A 14,751-nucleotide genomic window follows, 5' to 3' on the forward strand; every position below is an offset into this window, starting at 1 on the left:
GTCCGCGTCGCATCGCATTTCAAGCCACTTCTTTATGGTGTTGGGTGCACCACGATTGGTGGGGTTGCAATCTCTCGACGAAAAGTCTGAGAGAAAAAGAGCGAGTGGATTTTGGAAGAGACGGGCTACCCCTGGAGGGAAATTGTACGGCTGCACTGTTGGTGCTTGATCGCCGCCGGCTGTCACTTTTGCCTTTCTTAACAGCGGTGCTAAGAAAAGCTGACCTAAGAAAGGGAAGCTTAGGTAAGGAGGGGCAGCACCTTGGAGCACCTCGGAAGCGAGGAATAGAGGGAGAAAGACGGCCAAAAAGCGACAAAAAGAGAGAGAAAGGCGACAAAATGTGGGACGCCTCTTCAGGTGAAAGTCGCGGTGGAGCGGGGGCGGGGCCAACCGCTATAACGGGCCTGCAATTAGAGGGCAGGGTGGGTCCGGGGACCGATGCCCTATCAAGGTCCCGGTCAGGTACCAGCAACGGTAGCGGTGGTGCCGGCGGTGCTGCTATTAACGGCCATGGACAAGGTGGCAGTGGTGGTGCAGGCGCAGTTGGTGCAGGTGTTGGTGGTGCAATTGGCCGTCGGACGAGCAGCCTGAAAACGACGGGCAGCCCTCAAAAGAAGTTGACGCCGCCGCCGCAGCTAGGCGAGAGGAATCTCCTCAGGTCTGGCTCTGTTTCTGTCTCTGCTTCTCTCTCTTCCGTCACTGGCTCTGTCACGCGCGAACGCGAAGGACACCTTGGAGGAGCTCATCCCTACCACCGCCAATCATCCACTTCAACATCCCAGCAGCCACAACCACAACACCAACACCACACGTCAACTTCGACATCATCCTCGACGACAACGCAACAAATCAGGGTACATCTACGACGAGGAGGAAGCGCCGGTCCACACCAGCCCCAGCAGTACCAACCCGTCCAGCCATATCAGTATCAGGTCCCCGGACGAGAACGAGGACCACCACCAGCTCCAACATCCGGAGCTGCATCTCGAAGTCGAGACACCATTGCCAACTACAACAGGCTCTGTCGCGAGACCCAGCACAGCTCCACGAGCACTTTGCACCACCAGAACTACTGGCCCGATAACTTTCGCAACCCCCGCGGCGGACTCGGCATCGAGCACAGCAACAACGCCACCAGATCCAATTCAATAGCGACGAATCCGAGAAACGACAACCAACCACGAACCGGTGGGATCCAGAAATTGGCCCTTGAAGAGAGTGGTGTTGCTGAAGAGTGAGTATTTCCACATGCGTCCCCACAACTACACGATTCCACGATGATCCACCCCAAATACACGATACAAGTGTGACGAGAGCAAAGAGGACAAAGGAAGGAGCAGGAGAGGGCGAAGAAATGGAAGGGATCATCACATCACGGCAGGGAAAGAGCAGTTTGGAGCTTGGACACCGTTCCTGCCTGTTGCGATATTGACTTTTTCCCGCCCTCTCCCCACGCGCCTCCTCAACGAAGGTGCGAAGCTCCAAGCGGCGGCCACGCTCAAGCTCAAACCAAAAATCCCCAAAATCTCCAATAATTTGCAATCGACGCGCCCGCCACGAGCCTTCCACCCGGACGACTGGATGGCTTGACTGCCAGACGAAGCTCCTTCTCAAGGTTTCCTGGCGTCAAAGCCAGTCGTTCGATGGGCTCACCATGGCGGCGGTAACCTCGTCCTCGCGCATGCTCCTCGCCCATCGCGACTTTTCCCGCAACCTCGACCACGTCTCTAACATCTCGGCCTCCTTCACTTGCAACCTCACTGCCCTCCAAGACACTCTGCAAACCACCTTCCAAAACGCTCTTGCTAACATCCCGCGCTCTCACAGCACTCTCGACGATCTCCTTCCCCCACGCAACCTCTACAAGAACCACAGCGATAACTCTGGCATCTGGCGCCCTGCTTCCTCCATCTACTCCGACGGCGACAACTACACCTCCCCGATCTCGCCAAACTTCGCAAACGTGGCTGCCCGAAACACCTACACCTCCGCCGTGGCGGACATCTCACCTCCGAGCTCTCCTGACATGGAGGCTCACAGGGATGGGTAAGTCAAGTCCAGTCATTCCTACCCAAACGCAGCGTCAGACACAGGAACACAAAACGTTTGGGTTTGTCTGAGAAGTCTTCTTCTCTCTCTCTCTCTCAAACCCCACGTGGAATGTCTTGTCTCGGCTCGCTTTTTGGATAGTGAAGCACTTGCAAGTCGGCCACTAACCAATGTGTCTCTACTTCAGAACCCCCACGCAGGGCCGTGGCAATGTCTCGCCCATGGACGAGAGCCCGGACATGTCGCAGCTCGATATCAACGGCGCCCACCACCAGGCTCAGCAAAAGACAAATATCCCCATGATGCGCCGCGAACGTCGCAAGAATCAAGAAGCAGCCGCCGCTCATACGCTCCGAGAGACCAAATCCCAGCAACGCTTGCGGATCCAGCGCGAGACCAAGTGGGATGACATGACGGGCGAACCCACGTCCCGGACCACGGGCCGTGCGGGTCAAGTCAGGCCACAAGAGTATGCCCAGGAGTTTGGTGCAAATTCGCAGTTCGGCAAGTCCCCGGCCGCAATGAGAGCCATGCAGAACGCACCACAGGCGCAGCAAACCTTTGGTGATCGTCTGCGAAGATTGAGGCCCGTCAGCGGAAGCCCAAAGCAACAGCAACAGCAACAGCAACAGCAACAGCAACAGCAACAGCAACAGCAGCCGCCGCAGTCGCCGCCCCAAGCATCAACGGCACCCGATGTCATTGACGAGCGCCCACCATGGCGAGGTGCAAGCGGACGAGCGCCCATCGTGAGCCCAGTCCGTGACACAAAGCCTGCAGCACCTCTCAACATCCCTCCCAAGAGCACCAGACGCGCCGCCGTTGGGCCTCGGCTGCCCATCGCAGGTGTCAATTCACCACTGTCCCCTGTCAGCCCCTCGGGATCTGAAACGTCACCACGGTCGAGGACGCCCACCATCAGAACTGTCTTCAACGCTCCCCGCCAGCTGACTACTGCTTCTAACGCTTCCTCTCCTACCGCCGCTCGCACCCCTCCACCCGCACAGTCGGCATATCCCAGTCCTCCCAACTCGGGCGCTGGAGTCCAATCGCCCGTCCATGCGACGCCCGAAGCCACTAATGACGCCAATGTCACGAAGAGACAGCCCCCATCCCTGACGGGCCTGCCCGCTGCCCCTAATGCACATCTCGGCCTCGACAGGGCTTTACGAAGAAAGCCTCCTCCTACCAACTCGCATGCGCTTCACGCTCCGCAGCCCTCCTATTCCTCAAGCGTCTACTCAGAACAGACTGTTCACGCACCCGCCAGCACTCACGAACGATCGCCGCCTCGCGCTCCTGCAGCAGCCCAACGCGAAGCTGCCGCTGCAGCCAAGCAAACTGACCCCTGGGCCCAGCCTCCCTCGAGATTCAGCGTTACTACCTACGCGACTTCAGCCGATCCCGATACGCCTCGCGAATCTGCAGAGACGGATCGGCCTCCGGTACCATCCCTCCCGACGCCACCGCAACAGCAAAAGGACGGTGTAATGAACCGCAGACGACCACCTGTACTCAAGTCCACGAGCCCTTCCATCAACCCAGACCAGCCCATTGTCATCTCCATGTCGTCCCCCTACATGTCGGGCGCCTTTACTGAAGACACGTCGCCGCCGCCTGCCCGAACCCAGCTGCCCAGCCAGAAGCACCCGCTGCCTAGAACGAGCTCTGCCAGCCTGTACAGCAACTCGAGCCGCCCGGAGTCGGTTTGGTCTACTAGCAAAGCCTTGCCTCCGCCGCCGACTGAGCTCTCCATGGTCAACGATCGCGTGGGCTACCTCAACGCCCGGTTGGAGTCGTTGGGCAATCGCCGCATCAACATCAACCAGGCCATCAAGCAAATGACGGAGCTTATGCCGACCGACAGTATCTTGGCCAGCGAGGCCGTCCTTAGGAAACGCGAGGCCGAGAAGCGCAAGGTGGAGGCACTCAAAGTTGAGCTTGCTGAAGTCCAGCGAGAGGAGTACGAGATTGGCCTCAAGTTGCACAGAGCATACAAGAGGATGGATCGCAACGCAGAGTACGAGCCGACGACGCTCTGGGTGCGGAGAGTTACTGGCTAGCCAATCCTAGCCCGTCACGGTGAGAGGAAGAGTGCTTGTATGATATTTCCGGGCCCTGTTCATACCGGCAGTTCGGACGGCCGCGTTTTGGGTTTTTTTTTTTTTTGTTTTTTTTTTTGGTGCGATTTGGGTCGCGGACACTGGCGGAAGCGTTTCAGAGGAGTTTGCGCCGTTGAAAAAAAAAGCTGGACAGCACAGTTTATTGCGAGCACGGAGTTTTATGGCCCTGACTTGCGCTTTTTCCTGTTTGTATTACCCTCTTTTGGGAATCAGGTTGCGAATCGGGCATGGTTTAATGGGATGGATCGGGCGTCTCTTGGGAGATGAAGTTTTGTTTCTATTCTTTTTGTTTTTGATACCTATTTTTCTCTGAGAACGGTAGAACAGAATTCTAGAAAACCTTTTCTTCTCAATCAACCTCTTCAACTCAAGTACTACTATCCCAACCAGAGTTTGTCTCGTCTGTCTCTCACGTGAGGCCGTTTGCTTGGTGACCCGGTGTTTTGAAACAGTGACATGTCGGGATGGAGAGTATTGGCGCATAAACGTGTGGAGGGATACGGAGATAGTATATGTGCCTTTTTTTTGAGGGCTAGAGATCCTATTGAAGCCGATGGAATCTCTGAGGCTTTACTGGGAGTTATCAGTCTAAAGTTGAGGGGTTTCCGAGGAGGGGTGTATGGTGCGATAATGACAACCTTTCGGTAAGGACTCTACGAGCCTTTTGAGATGACTGCTCGGCAACATAGAGGGCGTTTTTCCAGCCTTTGTCGCTCTCATAGGCTTCCTGTTATTATGTCGTCGGGGCAGTATGCAGAATGGGTGTTGATGTACTAGATTCGATGGGATATCTTGTAGTTTTCGCCATGGATGTCGACCTACATTTGCTGCAACCAAAGCATCAAATCAATACAAGGTGTTCTTCCAGCGGCTTTGCGATGCAACGACCGGGATGGAGTTAAAAGCATTATTCGTTAGTAGTTTTCAAGGCATAGTTGCTGGCAAGTTGACAATGCCAATCATTGTTTCCTGGACGAGGACTTTGGTTTCTGAACATGAAACTGGGACACAATACCTGCACCTTGGGCCTGGCGGTCGGACTGTTGGTAGACAGGCAGCGTAATCTATCTACAACAGTTAAAGTCGACACACTATTCGCCGCAGCCACTGAGCCACGGATTGGTTCTTTGTTCCGCGTGATTTATCCCAGATCCGCCTCGTCTACTCAGATCAGAATACCCCTAGGCCAGTAGCCAGCCGTCACTTTCGAAATCGAAATACTTGAATAGGCTATCTTCTGCCATCACGTGGAAGGTGATATGGGTTGGGCAAACGGCCCTTCCACAGAGCTCCTTCCACCTCGGAGGAGCTTATGACGACTGCTTCCTCCTTGCAGACCCTATAGACGTAGCATAATACACAAAACCATATTTCGTCCCTGGTAAAACGCTGCCCTGCAGACGAGTATCCCATCGGTTCTGGAGAACGACATGTACATGGGGACGTAGTACCTATTCCATCAACTGCTAGATGGCGTCACTACATCCGTCTCCAGTCTTTCTTCAAGCTTGATCTATTTCGAGATTTTTTATAAGCGGATGTAAGGGAAATAGAGTAAAATTGGAGAAAGACTGGAGACGGATGTAGTGACGCCGGGATAGAAAGGAGTAATAATTATTCCAAGCTATTCCGTATCAAAGACTTGATCAATACGACACCTCTTCAAAGCAGTACAAATATACTCAGCGTTGGAGTGTATCGGAAATAAAATTGACGCTACGTGTATCTAGCAGACGAGAGAAAACATTTCCAAGCAGGAGTCCTCTTGTGTTTGTGGGGGCCGAAGATGGCCTGCACACCGAGATTTATGTCAATTGGTCAAATTTGCCTCGTTGTTGCTCCCATTATGTTTCAAAACTCTCCAAGAATGTCATTGGCAGACGTCTTTGTGGGAACTCGAGTCCTGGTTGCGCCTTGAGGTTAAATAAGACCTCGTCAAGCGTATCCAGAATATCCTCTCTGCAACCCATAGATCGGAGCTCTTTTCGTACAGCAATCGGCGTTTGATGAGAATCTTGATCGCTCAAAAGCCATGAGCTACTCAAATAGGTGACGTCAAGACTGGACGCGAAATGAACCAGAGCTCCAGCTTGGAAATTTGCACCAAGGATGAGTGAGCACTGCAAAAGCCATGGGAGACCATTGGCATCAAAACATTCTTCTAAGATATGTCGGAAGTGCCGGAATTGTTGTGCGAACTGACTTGTCGATGTCATACAATCTCCATCTAAAGCAGTGGGCTTAGAGGCTATTGATGTGTGCAGAAGGTCGGCATACAAAACCACGGGTATCGTCTTGGGTGTCCTCGGCAGCGGCACAGACCGAACCGAGACGGTGCTTTTCAGGATGAGATCTACGATCTGCAAAAGTCTCATCTGCACCTGCCATGTAAGAAGCGTCGAGCTCGACACTGCGCCAACCATAGGGAAGCCTCGGGCTGTGTCCTTTTTGTCAAGATGCGACAAGGCCCCTGTGATTTCTCGTAGAGACAAAATCAAGTCTGTCATTGGAAACCTCGAGTCACGTGGATGCTTGAGAAAACTATCCATCGATTCCAACGAATTTCGAAAGTATTCTAGGACAGTCGTCTCGCCTAATGTGACTGTACCTTGATGCAAATCTGATGCGTTGAGTAGATCGCGACAGTACAGCGAAACAAACTTCCGTGTTGTCGTCGCCAAAAGGAAAATACTCTTGCTGCTGAAATCGACTCCGGGACGGCTTAAACTGTATATAGTTTTCGATGTTGCCTGCAGCGTGAGGTCCCGTGTCAACGACAAGGGTTTCCAATTTTTGTTCCAATGAACGCACGAAACCATGGGCTTTGGTAGGTCGAAGGCTAGCACCTTCGGTCATGAGGGTTCCGATGGAATAGAGCCGGCACCAGTCGGACTCTCTGAAAGCTGCAACGTGTATCGGGGCGAAGTCGGTAAAAACGGGCCCAGAAGAAAGAGCATTCAGAGCTACCCCGCGACTCGCCTTAGCCAAGAATGCGATGCCTTCAAGGTCGGCATGTAGGACGCAGAAGTGAGCCAGCTCCATTCTTGAACAAAACCCAACCAAGCCCTCTGCGGAAGCCCCATGCTCGAGCAGCGTCGATGCGAGGTGCCAGTGTCTCAATAAGACGGCCCGGTGAAGTGCTGAGCATCCAGAAGCATCGACGCCGTTTGCCGACGCACCGTCAGTCAGAAGCCAAACTGCTAGTCTGAATCTTTCTTCGGATATGGCTTGCAATGTAAGGTTGATCTCATCACCCCTGTATACCGGGCGCAAGAACTTCCTCACGTGCCGTGTTGTCGCCGACAACACGGCAGTCGGCCGCGTCTCAACGGCCATGTCGAAGTGTCCCATGAGACAAGCACGACGGAAGATTTTGAATGCGCATCTCGTCCTCCATGGTATCCGCATTGAGCAGCCGTTCTTGGAGATTAACAGCGATAAGTGGATTGAGCTCCTGAGTGTCCATCAACATCTTGAGGATTGAGTAAACTTTCAAACTGCCCAGAGCTCTGAGGTCTACCTGTCGCTTCTTGATACACGAAGAACCATTTCTTAGTAGTATCTCGTGTGGAATTTAGCTTTGAAGTGTATAGAGAAGTGCTTGAGATGCTGATGTTGAAGAGGCTGACAAGTCGTGTCCGGGATGTTTTGGCAGAGGTCTGTAAGTTTGAGATACATCTAGTGTGACTGGGAAGCCCCTTACGCCAGCTGTCTGTGTCATCGTCGCATCCAATTCGAATACTCCAGGAGATCCAGATACTTCTGGTCGTTCAAGCACTTCCAGCGGTTCAAATACTTCTGGTAATTCAAAAGAGCCTGCCTGGGACTCAAAGCGGGATATACTCGGGTTCGAGTCATTGCTGTATAGACTAAAGATTTCGCCAATTTCTGGATTGTCTTGGCTGCTGATGGCTGGCTCGCTATGGGACTTTATCCATCTGGTAAACGGCAAGGTTCTCAAGGGCCGTGAGATACCGAGTAGACGTTCGGCCATATGTCGTTCGATAAAAGGAGGGTCATTTTCCAAAGGAGTTCGAAGTGCCAAAATTACACTCTGTCTGAATATCCGACGAAGCGCCAGTATACGCATTGACTGTGATCGAAAAGACGATGCGTGTTGACCCAGGTTGATAATACGATCAAACATTGGGATGTGGGAGTTCCGTATAGACCAAAACACACCTTCAAGATTGGCTGACTCTTTTGGAAATCTTGTATTGGCCCAGGCGGCTGCCACGAAGGGATGATCACGAAGATCTAATAGGTCGATATCATCGACCAGATGGGACCACAGGCGTTGAACAGATGGCATGATCGAAACCCGTGTGTGTAGTAACCAAAACTTTCTTGCATAATGCATATGCGAGAAATAGATGGCCAGGGATGATGATGCCAACATCGTTGGAGTTTTGCGCAAGAACACGTCCAATCTGGCGGCTGCGTCCTACCTTTGACTTGAAAAGGTTTCCTGCCAAGCGTATCCCGTCGAGTGCTGTTGGGCTACAGATACATTGCTCCACTCTTTTACCCACTCTTAACCCCTCACATCAGGAATACATGACAGTACGTCATTTACCCCTAGGAATCCCTGGCTTCCCTTCACCACCAAAATCGCCTATCTACACATGCCAATTCGTCACGATGGCCTCGAGCGACGATAGTGACTCTGAAGGGTCTGTGCATTCCTGTATCAACGTTGCGATACTTCCTGAAGACCTCGCAAGCGCCTGTACAGCTGACTGTACGCCCGAGAAGTGTGATAGCGCGACTGTACGCCCACATGAACCACCTTCGCTGGAACGAGGCATACTTGTTAATAGCTTCTTTCTCCAGCTCTGGGGCGAGCCGGAATGGGCTCGGGCCAACTCTCAGTACGAATGGCGAAGGACCCTTTCCACCCAGCTAATTCAGCGCTTTGGGCCATTAGTTCATGGGAGGCAACGGGCCCGGCCCCAGAGGGCCACTGATACAAGAGAGAATTCCATTCCATGGCAACAACATGCGAGGGTATCACGGAAGCCCTCTGCTTGCTTGTCTTGTAACAACAAACGAATAGCATTAGGCGAAGTCACACGGAACTTGCGAAGAGATAGGAGAAAGAAGACGAGGTCAGGATGCAAGCAGTGTGGGGTTGCGATTTGTAACTCTGATGATTCCTGGTACCTCTATCACACTCAAAATATATAGGCAACCGAAGTACCTTTCAAATAGGGCCATTGATTGGTCGAGAAAACTCTTGGCTGCCCCTGAGTGGTCAGGATCCCTTCTGTGAATGTATCTGTAGCCCAACAGCACTCGATGGGATAGAGCGCGGTGAGTCGTGAAATGTTTGACGTATCCCATCGAGTGCTGATGGACAGCACTTTCGCCAAGGGCGGGGTAGAGCCAATAAGGGCGGGGTAGAGCCAATAAGGGCTTGCAAATCTATTAAGTTAACCAATAGGGCTGCAGAACCTCTATTTCCTTCAAATTTTGGGTGTGCCAGAGGTACCAGCAATCTTTGCTAATACATAACGGTACATTACAATCTAAGCAGCCCTTTCGAGTTGTCTGCCGTCGTTGCCGAGCGATGGCATTCCCAGATATCTCCTTTAAAGCCTTCCTATTACCACAATAGGTACAAGGTGAAGATACCTTTCTTGATCCCTTCCTATGCTGTTCCCATGGAATAGAGGTATTCCTTTTGTCTGTAGCCCGTCTAGCCCTAGGGCCCTCCCTAGACAACGGTGCTGTATTCGTCCACTGGGCCCACTGCTCTACGAGGCTCTGCGGAACGTATTGGAGGAACAGTTCAAGCGGGCTTGCCGGCAGCCCCCGTATCTCTTGGGCCCGGGCCGGCACGTTGAAGGGTCGGAAGGAGCCCAGAGGACCATGCTGAGTTGCCGGAGGTTCGTGGGGCCGGACTGTAGCTGCGTCACAGCGCTCGGGCGTACAGTCTGTATTACAGGCAGCAGTAAGGTCTTCTGGGTGGACCTCAACTACTATACAGCTGCGTGTAGAAGCAATAGAAGCATTAGATGCAATAGAGGTATCAGAATCACCAGAAGACATCACAGTATCAATCAAAATGGTAATAATAGTGATAATAATAGGCAAAAGAGCATAGGGATGAGTGACGTATCGTCAAGTACCCCTTTAAATGCGGGGTAATAGTGGATACATAGTGGGTATTTCGTGGTCTTGGCGAAAGTGCTGTCCATCAGCACCCGATGGGATACAATTACACGGATCATAAATAGTATCAACCGAAAGCGAAACTCGGCCTGCCAATGACGACGTGGGTGGGGCATAAGGACTTTTAGGTTTCACATCTTCGGGGTATTAAGATGAACCACCATATAGACTCTTGAAACCCGGTCCCTGGCAACTGAATTGTGGAACTAGCCTTGTTGCTTCAGCATTAAGGTTGGCCGAGAGTCCGACTACGTTGCCGATAAGAAATCTGACACATGAGCCAGGAATAGACTTTGGGCAAATGCCAGCACGTGGACAAGTTTTACGCCCTTTCACGATTTCGCGCGTGTTTGCAGTATATGAGAATCGCCGACGAGCAACTGCGGGAGCCGCCTGGGCGAAAAGCTTGCGGACATACGGACAGGGAATTGACCCGACTGTCAACTAAACACCTGAACGAGAACCCAGAAGCCGCGGCCTTATCACGGCCCTGCCGCCGTTACTCTCAAATGAGTTGGATGAGCAGTGCCTCGAGCTAGACCATTCTTGACATGGAAGTTATATCGGCATCATACGAGGCAAACCTAGTTGAGTTGATGTGCAAAGATCGACCGACGTGCATTGCTTCTTAAGGCTGAACATGCACGGAAGTTACAACGTTAGCGCCTCAAGTGTTCTAGAAGATATATGCATAACGCCACTATGGCATTTCTCTGGCCTAATAAAAGGTTCGTTAACATCGGGCTCGGTTTATTTCCGTCCGTTTATTCCTACAACTGGGAAACTACATGTACCATCTTGGGAATATCTCAACTCGCGCAGCTCACAAGTCACAGCCCAGCACGCCCCGGCAGAGTTTAATCGCTAGTTCCTTGGCCTCTTCCTCAGTAGCGAGGAACTGACCCTCTCCCTTATCCCAAGTGAGTTCGGTTATCGTGGCATGGCGTTCATCGGTAGGTGCCGTTGCATCGCCCCCATCTGGAGCCGCCAAGACCAACTTCATGCGAAACTGTTCGTCCCCAGTCCAGCTCCTGTGTAGGTGCACTACGAAGTCGCCGCGGGCGTCCGGCTCATCCGCGCGGCACATCCAGCGGTCCTCCATTTGCGATGGCTTGAAGCCTTTGAGGAGCTTCTCGGCGTCGTTGTGAGAGACGCTGAGGTTCCAGGTGGTGGTGGCGGGGTTCCTCATGGTTATTGATGTTGTGATGAGTGATTGAATGGGTTTGAGGTTGATAGCGGGCCTTGTGACGAGTCTGAGAAGAGGAGACGTGGGGCTTCTTATACGGCTAGAAGGTGGGATGTGTGAGATTCGAGATGACGAGAAGAATAAGGGTATTGCTCGATTTTGACGACTTGGGACGATGGAAGAGGGCTGAGGTGGGCTTTGGAGACCTCGGAATAGACCCATCTACACATGAGTCTTGATATACTTTTCGCTTACGCCCAAAGTAGCTAGCCCTGAGCATTGGTAACTCTGGCGGCATTATTTTCCTGTTATGGATTACAAGGCAGTCGGAAGTTTTGCGGCCGGACAGGATGCTTGTGCGGCCTCTGCGGGATCGGAATCGGGGGCTGAAATATAAAATACCGCTAGGGCCATCACATCAGGGGTGGTCAGGAGTATATTAAACAACACACGGGATCTGGTATGGGCCCAGGCTTACAACCTCGGGCCATCATCTCATCCACGCAGTATTGGACATCGTGCTGAGAGATATTTGTTTTCTCACCCATGCCATAAGGCCGTCCTTTCAGCTGCGAGTGATCCATATCGTCCAATAGCCGTCGACCTCATCCTGGCCATGATGGAAATCGTATGATGTGAGAGACTGGGATAGCCATTCTCGGGTAGCCCTTCAAGGCTGTCTTTAGGTGCCAAGAAAAACTGCGACCGCCAAGAGCTGTCCGTATAGCTAAATACGAGACATGTCTCCGCATAGTTGTGATAAAGTTTTTGGGGGTTGGAAAGAATGCTAACGGCGTTGAAGCCATGTCAATAACGCAAGAGGTGATCCATAGCTGAGTGGAGGTGCAATAAATTGTGTATGTTTAATTGGCAATCTTTTGCGGCTGTGACTATAGCTTATGTCTGATGACAACTCGTCTCGTCTTGACAGAGCCAAGCTGGAGTAGAGGCTTAGACAAAAAAACTTGAACGGAATTGTCGTGCCGGCAGTTCGTCTCGGTCCAACCTCCACGAAACATCTCTCCAGCTTGGCACGGGCTGTTAGTGCCATGCTAAGGAGGGGCCCCAGTCCCCGCGGTTTGCCGCTGCTCGCTGGGGTGGATTAGCTATACGCTAATCAAACCCTTAACAACGCACATTTTCCCCTCGAATCGAGCCGACGATTATTCAACCTAACGAGCCGCCGTCCACTCGAATTCGCCTTCCGCAGGCTAGACGAAGTCTTCCTGGTAGGGCAGGGAGCAGAGGTTCCATCTAGCCTCCCGAAGGAGACGGGCGACTTTCTTTCCCGGCGCAAGTGGCGCTTCCGGGCCCAAATTGAACATCACCGACCGACTTTTCGACTTCGCTCTCTCAGCACCTTTGCCCCTTAAACGATCGAAGACTCCCTCGAAGAGACGAAACGACCATTGGGTAGCGATGTATAGCCGCGGCTATATACAGCTATGCTCGTTACAGAACCTAACAGCAAGCCCTACAACCTAGTCTTACGAGGTTTTGCCCCTTGTAGTTTCCCTTGTGGCGGTATTACCTATTACGATATACTCCGGACGGTTACTGGAACGTTGTGTAAACCAGAAGCCTGCGGGCTCTGGGTCGAAGGATAGGAGATACTGGCGGAATTGCGTTCTAGGGACGACCATAGCACTGTCTCGGGCAAGCCAGCGGCACCCAGAGACAGGTTAAACACATAGTTACCTTTGGGCACGATTTGGAGGACGAGCTGGACTGTATCTAGTGATAGCTATAGGCCTACGGCCCTCCACGCCATATACCCTTCGGGAGGTCTGCCGCAAGGGCGGCTGCGCCCTTGCCGCTACGGCGTTAAAATACAACAACAACAACAACAACAACAGTTCGTCTCGGTCTCGGCATGCCCGCCATGCCCCATCTTGACTTGACGATGTTCGGCGACTAGAAGCCTGTCACTGAGATATCAGGCACAATAATCTCTCAAGACAGCACCACTAAGAATCATAAGCAATAGGGTAAGTATAAAGATAGGATGTCTTCTCATCGACTCACTTACATCTCATATCATCACAATCATCACACTCTTTATCAGCTCAACTACGAGCCTTACCTCTATCTCTCATTGACTTTGGCTAGTTTCCAAGCCTAGTCTTACACTCTTTTTCCTTCTTCACCAATTTGTCTGACCGTTTATACGAATCGTCATCAACATGATATCTCTCAACAACCTTTTTGTTGTGCTTCTCCTCCAACTATGGACTGCCGTCTGCAATTCCCAGTTCAGCGTGTGGCGCGCCGACACCAGAACTCCCACCGAGATGCGCGCCGCCGGCCTCTTCGCCCCTAGAGGAGCCAGCCAGATCCTTCAGATCGTCCCCAACGTCAGCATGTACAACCACGCCGTCGGAGCGGACAACGGTGCCAGCCGCGACAACGATGGCTACGTCTCCACCACCGCCAGCGAGACCACCGCCATCGGCTTCCTCAACAACATGTTCAGAGGCAACGGCTACGTCTACGAGATTGCGGCCGCGGCCAACTTCATCCAGGTCTCCGGCACCCTCGGCGAGTTCAGCCCGTACCCCAACGAGCAAGAGTACGCGGCGCTCGGCGGCTTCAGCTGGGACCAGGTCATCCGCTGGAGACATTACACCAACGGCGTTGAGGACGGCTCACTGGAGGATAACAGAGAGTATGAGGGCGGAATCTACAATGGCCTGAGACCCACCAACACCATGCCTAGTCTTGCTGGCTTCCCCGCCGGTCACCGTGCCTGGACCTTGTCTCCCTGGAACACGTTTGCTCAGGGTGGCGCCGGCTGCGGTGGTGGTAACGCTGCTCGCACTCTCTTCGTTCGCCAGGGTACCTGCAGCCCTAAGGAGGATGCCGACACTGTTGCCAAGAGGTTCATTGATGAGAATTGCTGGGCCAAGTCTGACTGCGGTTAAATATCGAGGATCGGCTATGCCGGTTGAGCATTCGGTCTTGAAGGGATTATCTGACAGAATCTAGCCATGCCTCTCAAGGCAGGAATGGTAGATTGTGAACGAGGAATACCCAATCCGGGTCGAGGCCATCGGGGGATTGGATAGGAGATGAAGGGTGGAGAGTAGAGGGATAGTCTAGGGGAGGTTGCTCTGTCTTTACCATTGCTGATATTGTTTAGGTGTGATTTCTCTTTCACTAGGTGTCTCTGTCGTAGGGTATATATGGCGTTAATTGCTGCCCGTAATTAACGGCGGCGTT

General features: G+C 52.5%; 5 protein-coding genes across 5 annotated transcripts; 3 read left to right on the top strand and 2 right to left on the bottom strand.

Annotated features, from left to right (window-relative positions):
• Positions 1–338: 338 nt before the first annotated feature.
• On the top strand, positions 339–1,238 carry BDP81DRAFT_454175 (uncharacterized protein; the record flags this gene model as incomplete). Its single annotated transcript, XM_060592906.1, has 1 exon — positions 339–1,238. One exon carries the CDS (start codon positions 339–341, stop codon positions 1,236–1,238), a length of 900 nt encoding a protein of 299 aa, XP_060439719.1.
• A 416-nt stretch (positions 1,239–1,654) lies between these two features.
• Positions 1,655–4,112, top strand: BDP81DRAFT_454176 (uncharacterized protein; the record flags this gene model as incomplete). The annotated part of the gene is made up of 2 exons (XM_060592907.1): positions 1,655–2,046; positions 2,237–4,112. 2 exons carry the CDS (start codon positions 1,655–1,657, stop codon positions 4,110–4,112), a joined length of 2,268 nt encoding a protein of 755 aa, XP_060439720.1.
• Positions 4,113–6,016: 1,904 nt separating this feature from the next.
• On the bottom strand, positions 6,017–7,701 carry BDP81DRAFT_502655 (uncharacterized protein; the record flags this gene model as incomplete). The annotated part of the gene is made up of 2 exons (XM_060595572.1): positions 6,984–7,701; positions 6,017–6,922 (listed from the first exon to the last, which is right to left on the bottom strand). Exons 1-2 carry the CDS (start codon positions 7,578–7,580, stop codon positions 6,017–6,019), a joined length of 1,503 nt encoding a protein of 500 aa, XP_060439721.1. The 5' UTR covers positions 7,581–7,701.
• Positions 7,702–11,169: 3,468 nt separating this feature from the next.
• On the bottom strand, positions 11,170–11,535 carry BDP81DRAFT_454178 (uncharacterized protein; the record flags this gene model as incomplete). The annotated part of the gene is made up of 1 exon (XM_060592908.1): positions 11,170–11,535. The coding sequence occupies one exon, from the start codon at positions 11,533–11,535 to the stop codon at positions 11,170–11,172; it is 366 nt and encodes a 121-aa protein (XP_060439722.1).
• A 1,810-nt stretch (positions 11,536–13,345) lies between these two features.
• BDP81DRAFT_438741 (heat-labile enterotoxin alpha chain-domain-containing protein) lies at positions 13,346–14,723 on the top strand. Its single transcript, XM_060591343.1, has one exon. The coding sequence runs from the start codon at positions 13,716–13,718 to the stop codon at positions 14,451–14,453; it is 738 nt and encodes a 245-aa protein (XP_060439723.1). The 5' UTR covers positions 13,346–13,715; the 3' UTR covers positions 14,454–14,723.
• Positions 14,724–14,751: the final 28 nt, after the last annotated feature.

The sequence above is a fragment of the Colletotrichum phormii genome, assembly GCF_030913505.1.
Source record: "Colletotrichum phormii strain CBS 102054 chromosome Unknown BDP81scaffold_27, whole genome shotgun sequence".
NCBI classification, from domain to species: Eukaryota; Fungi; Ascomycota; class Sordariomycetes; order Glomerellales; family Glomerellaceae; genus Colletotrichum; species Colletotrichum phormii.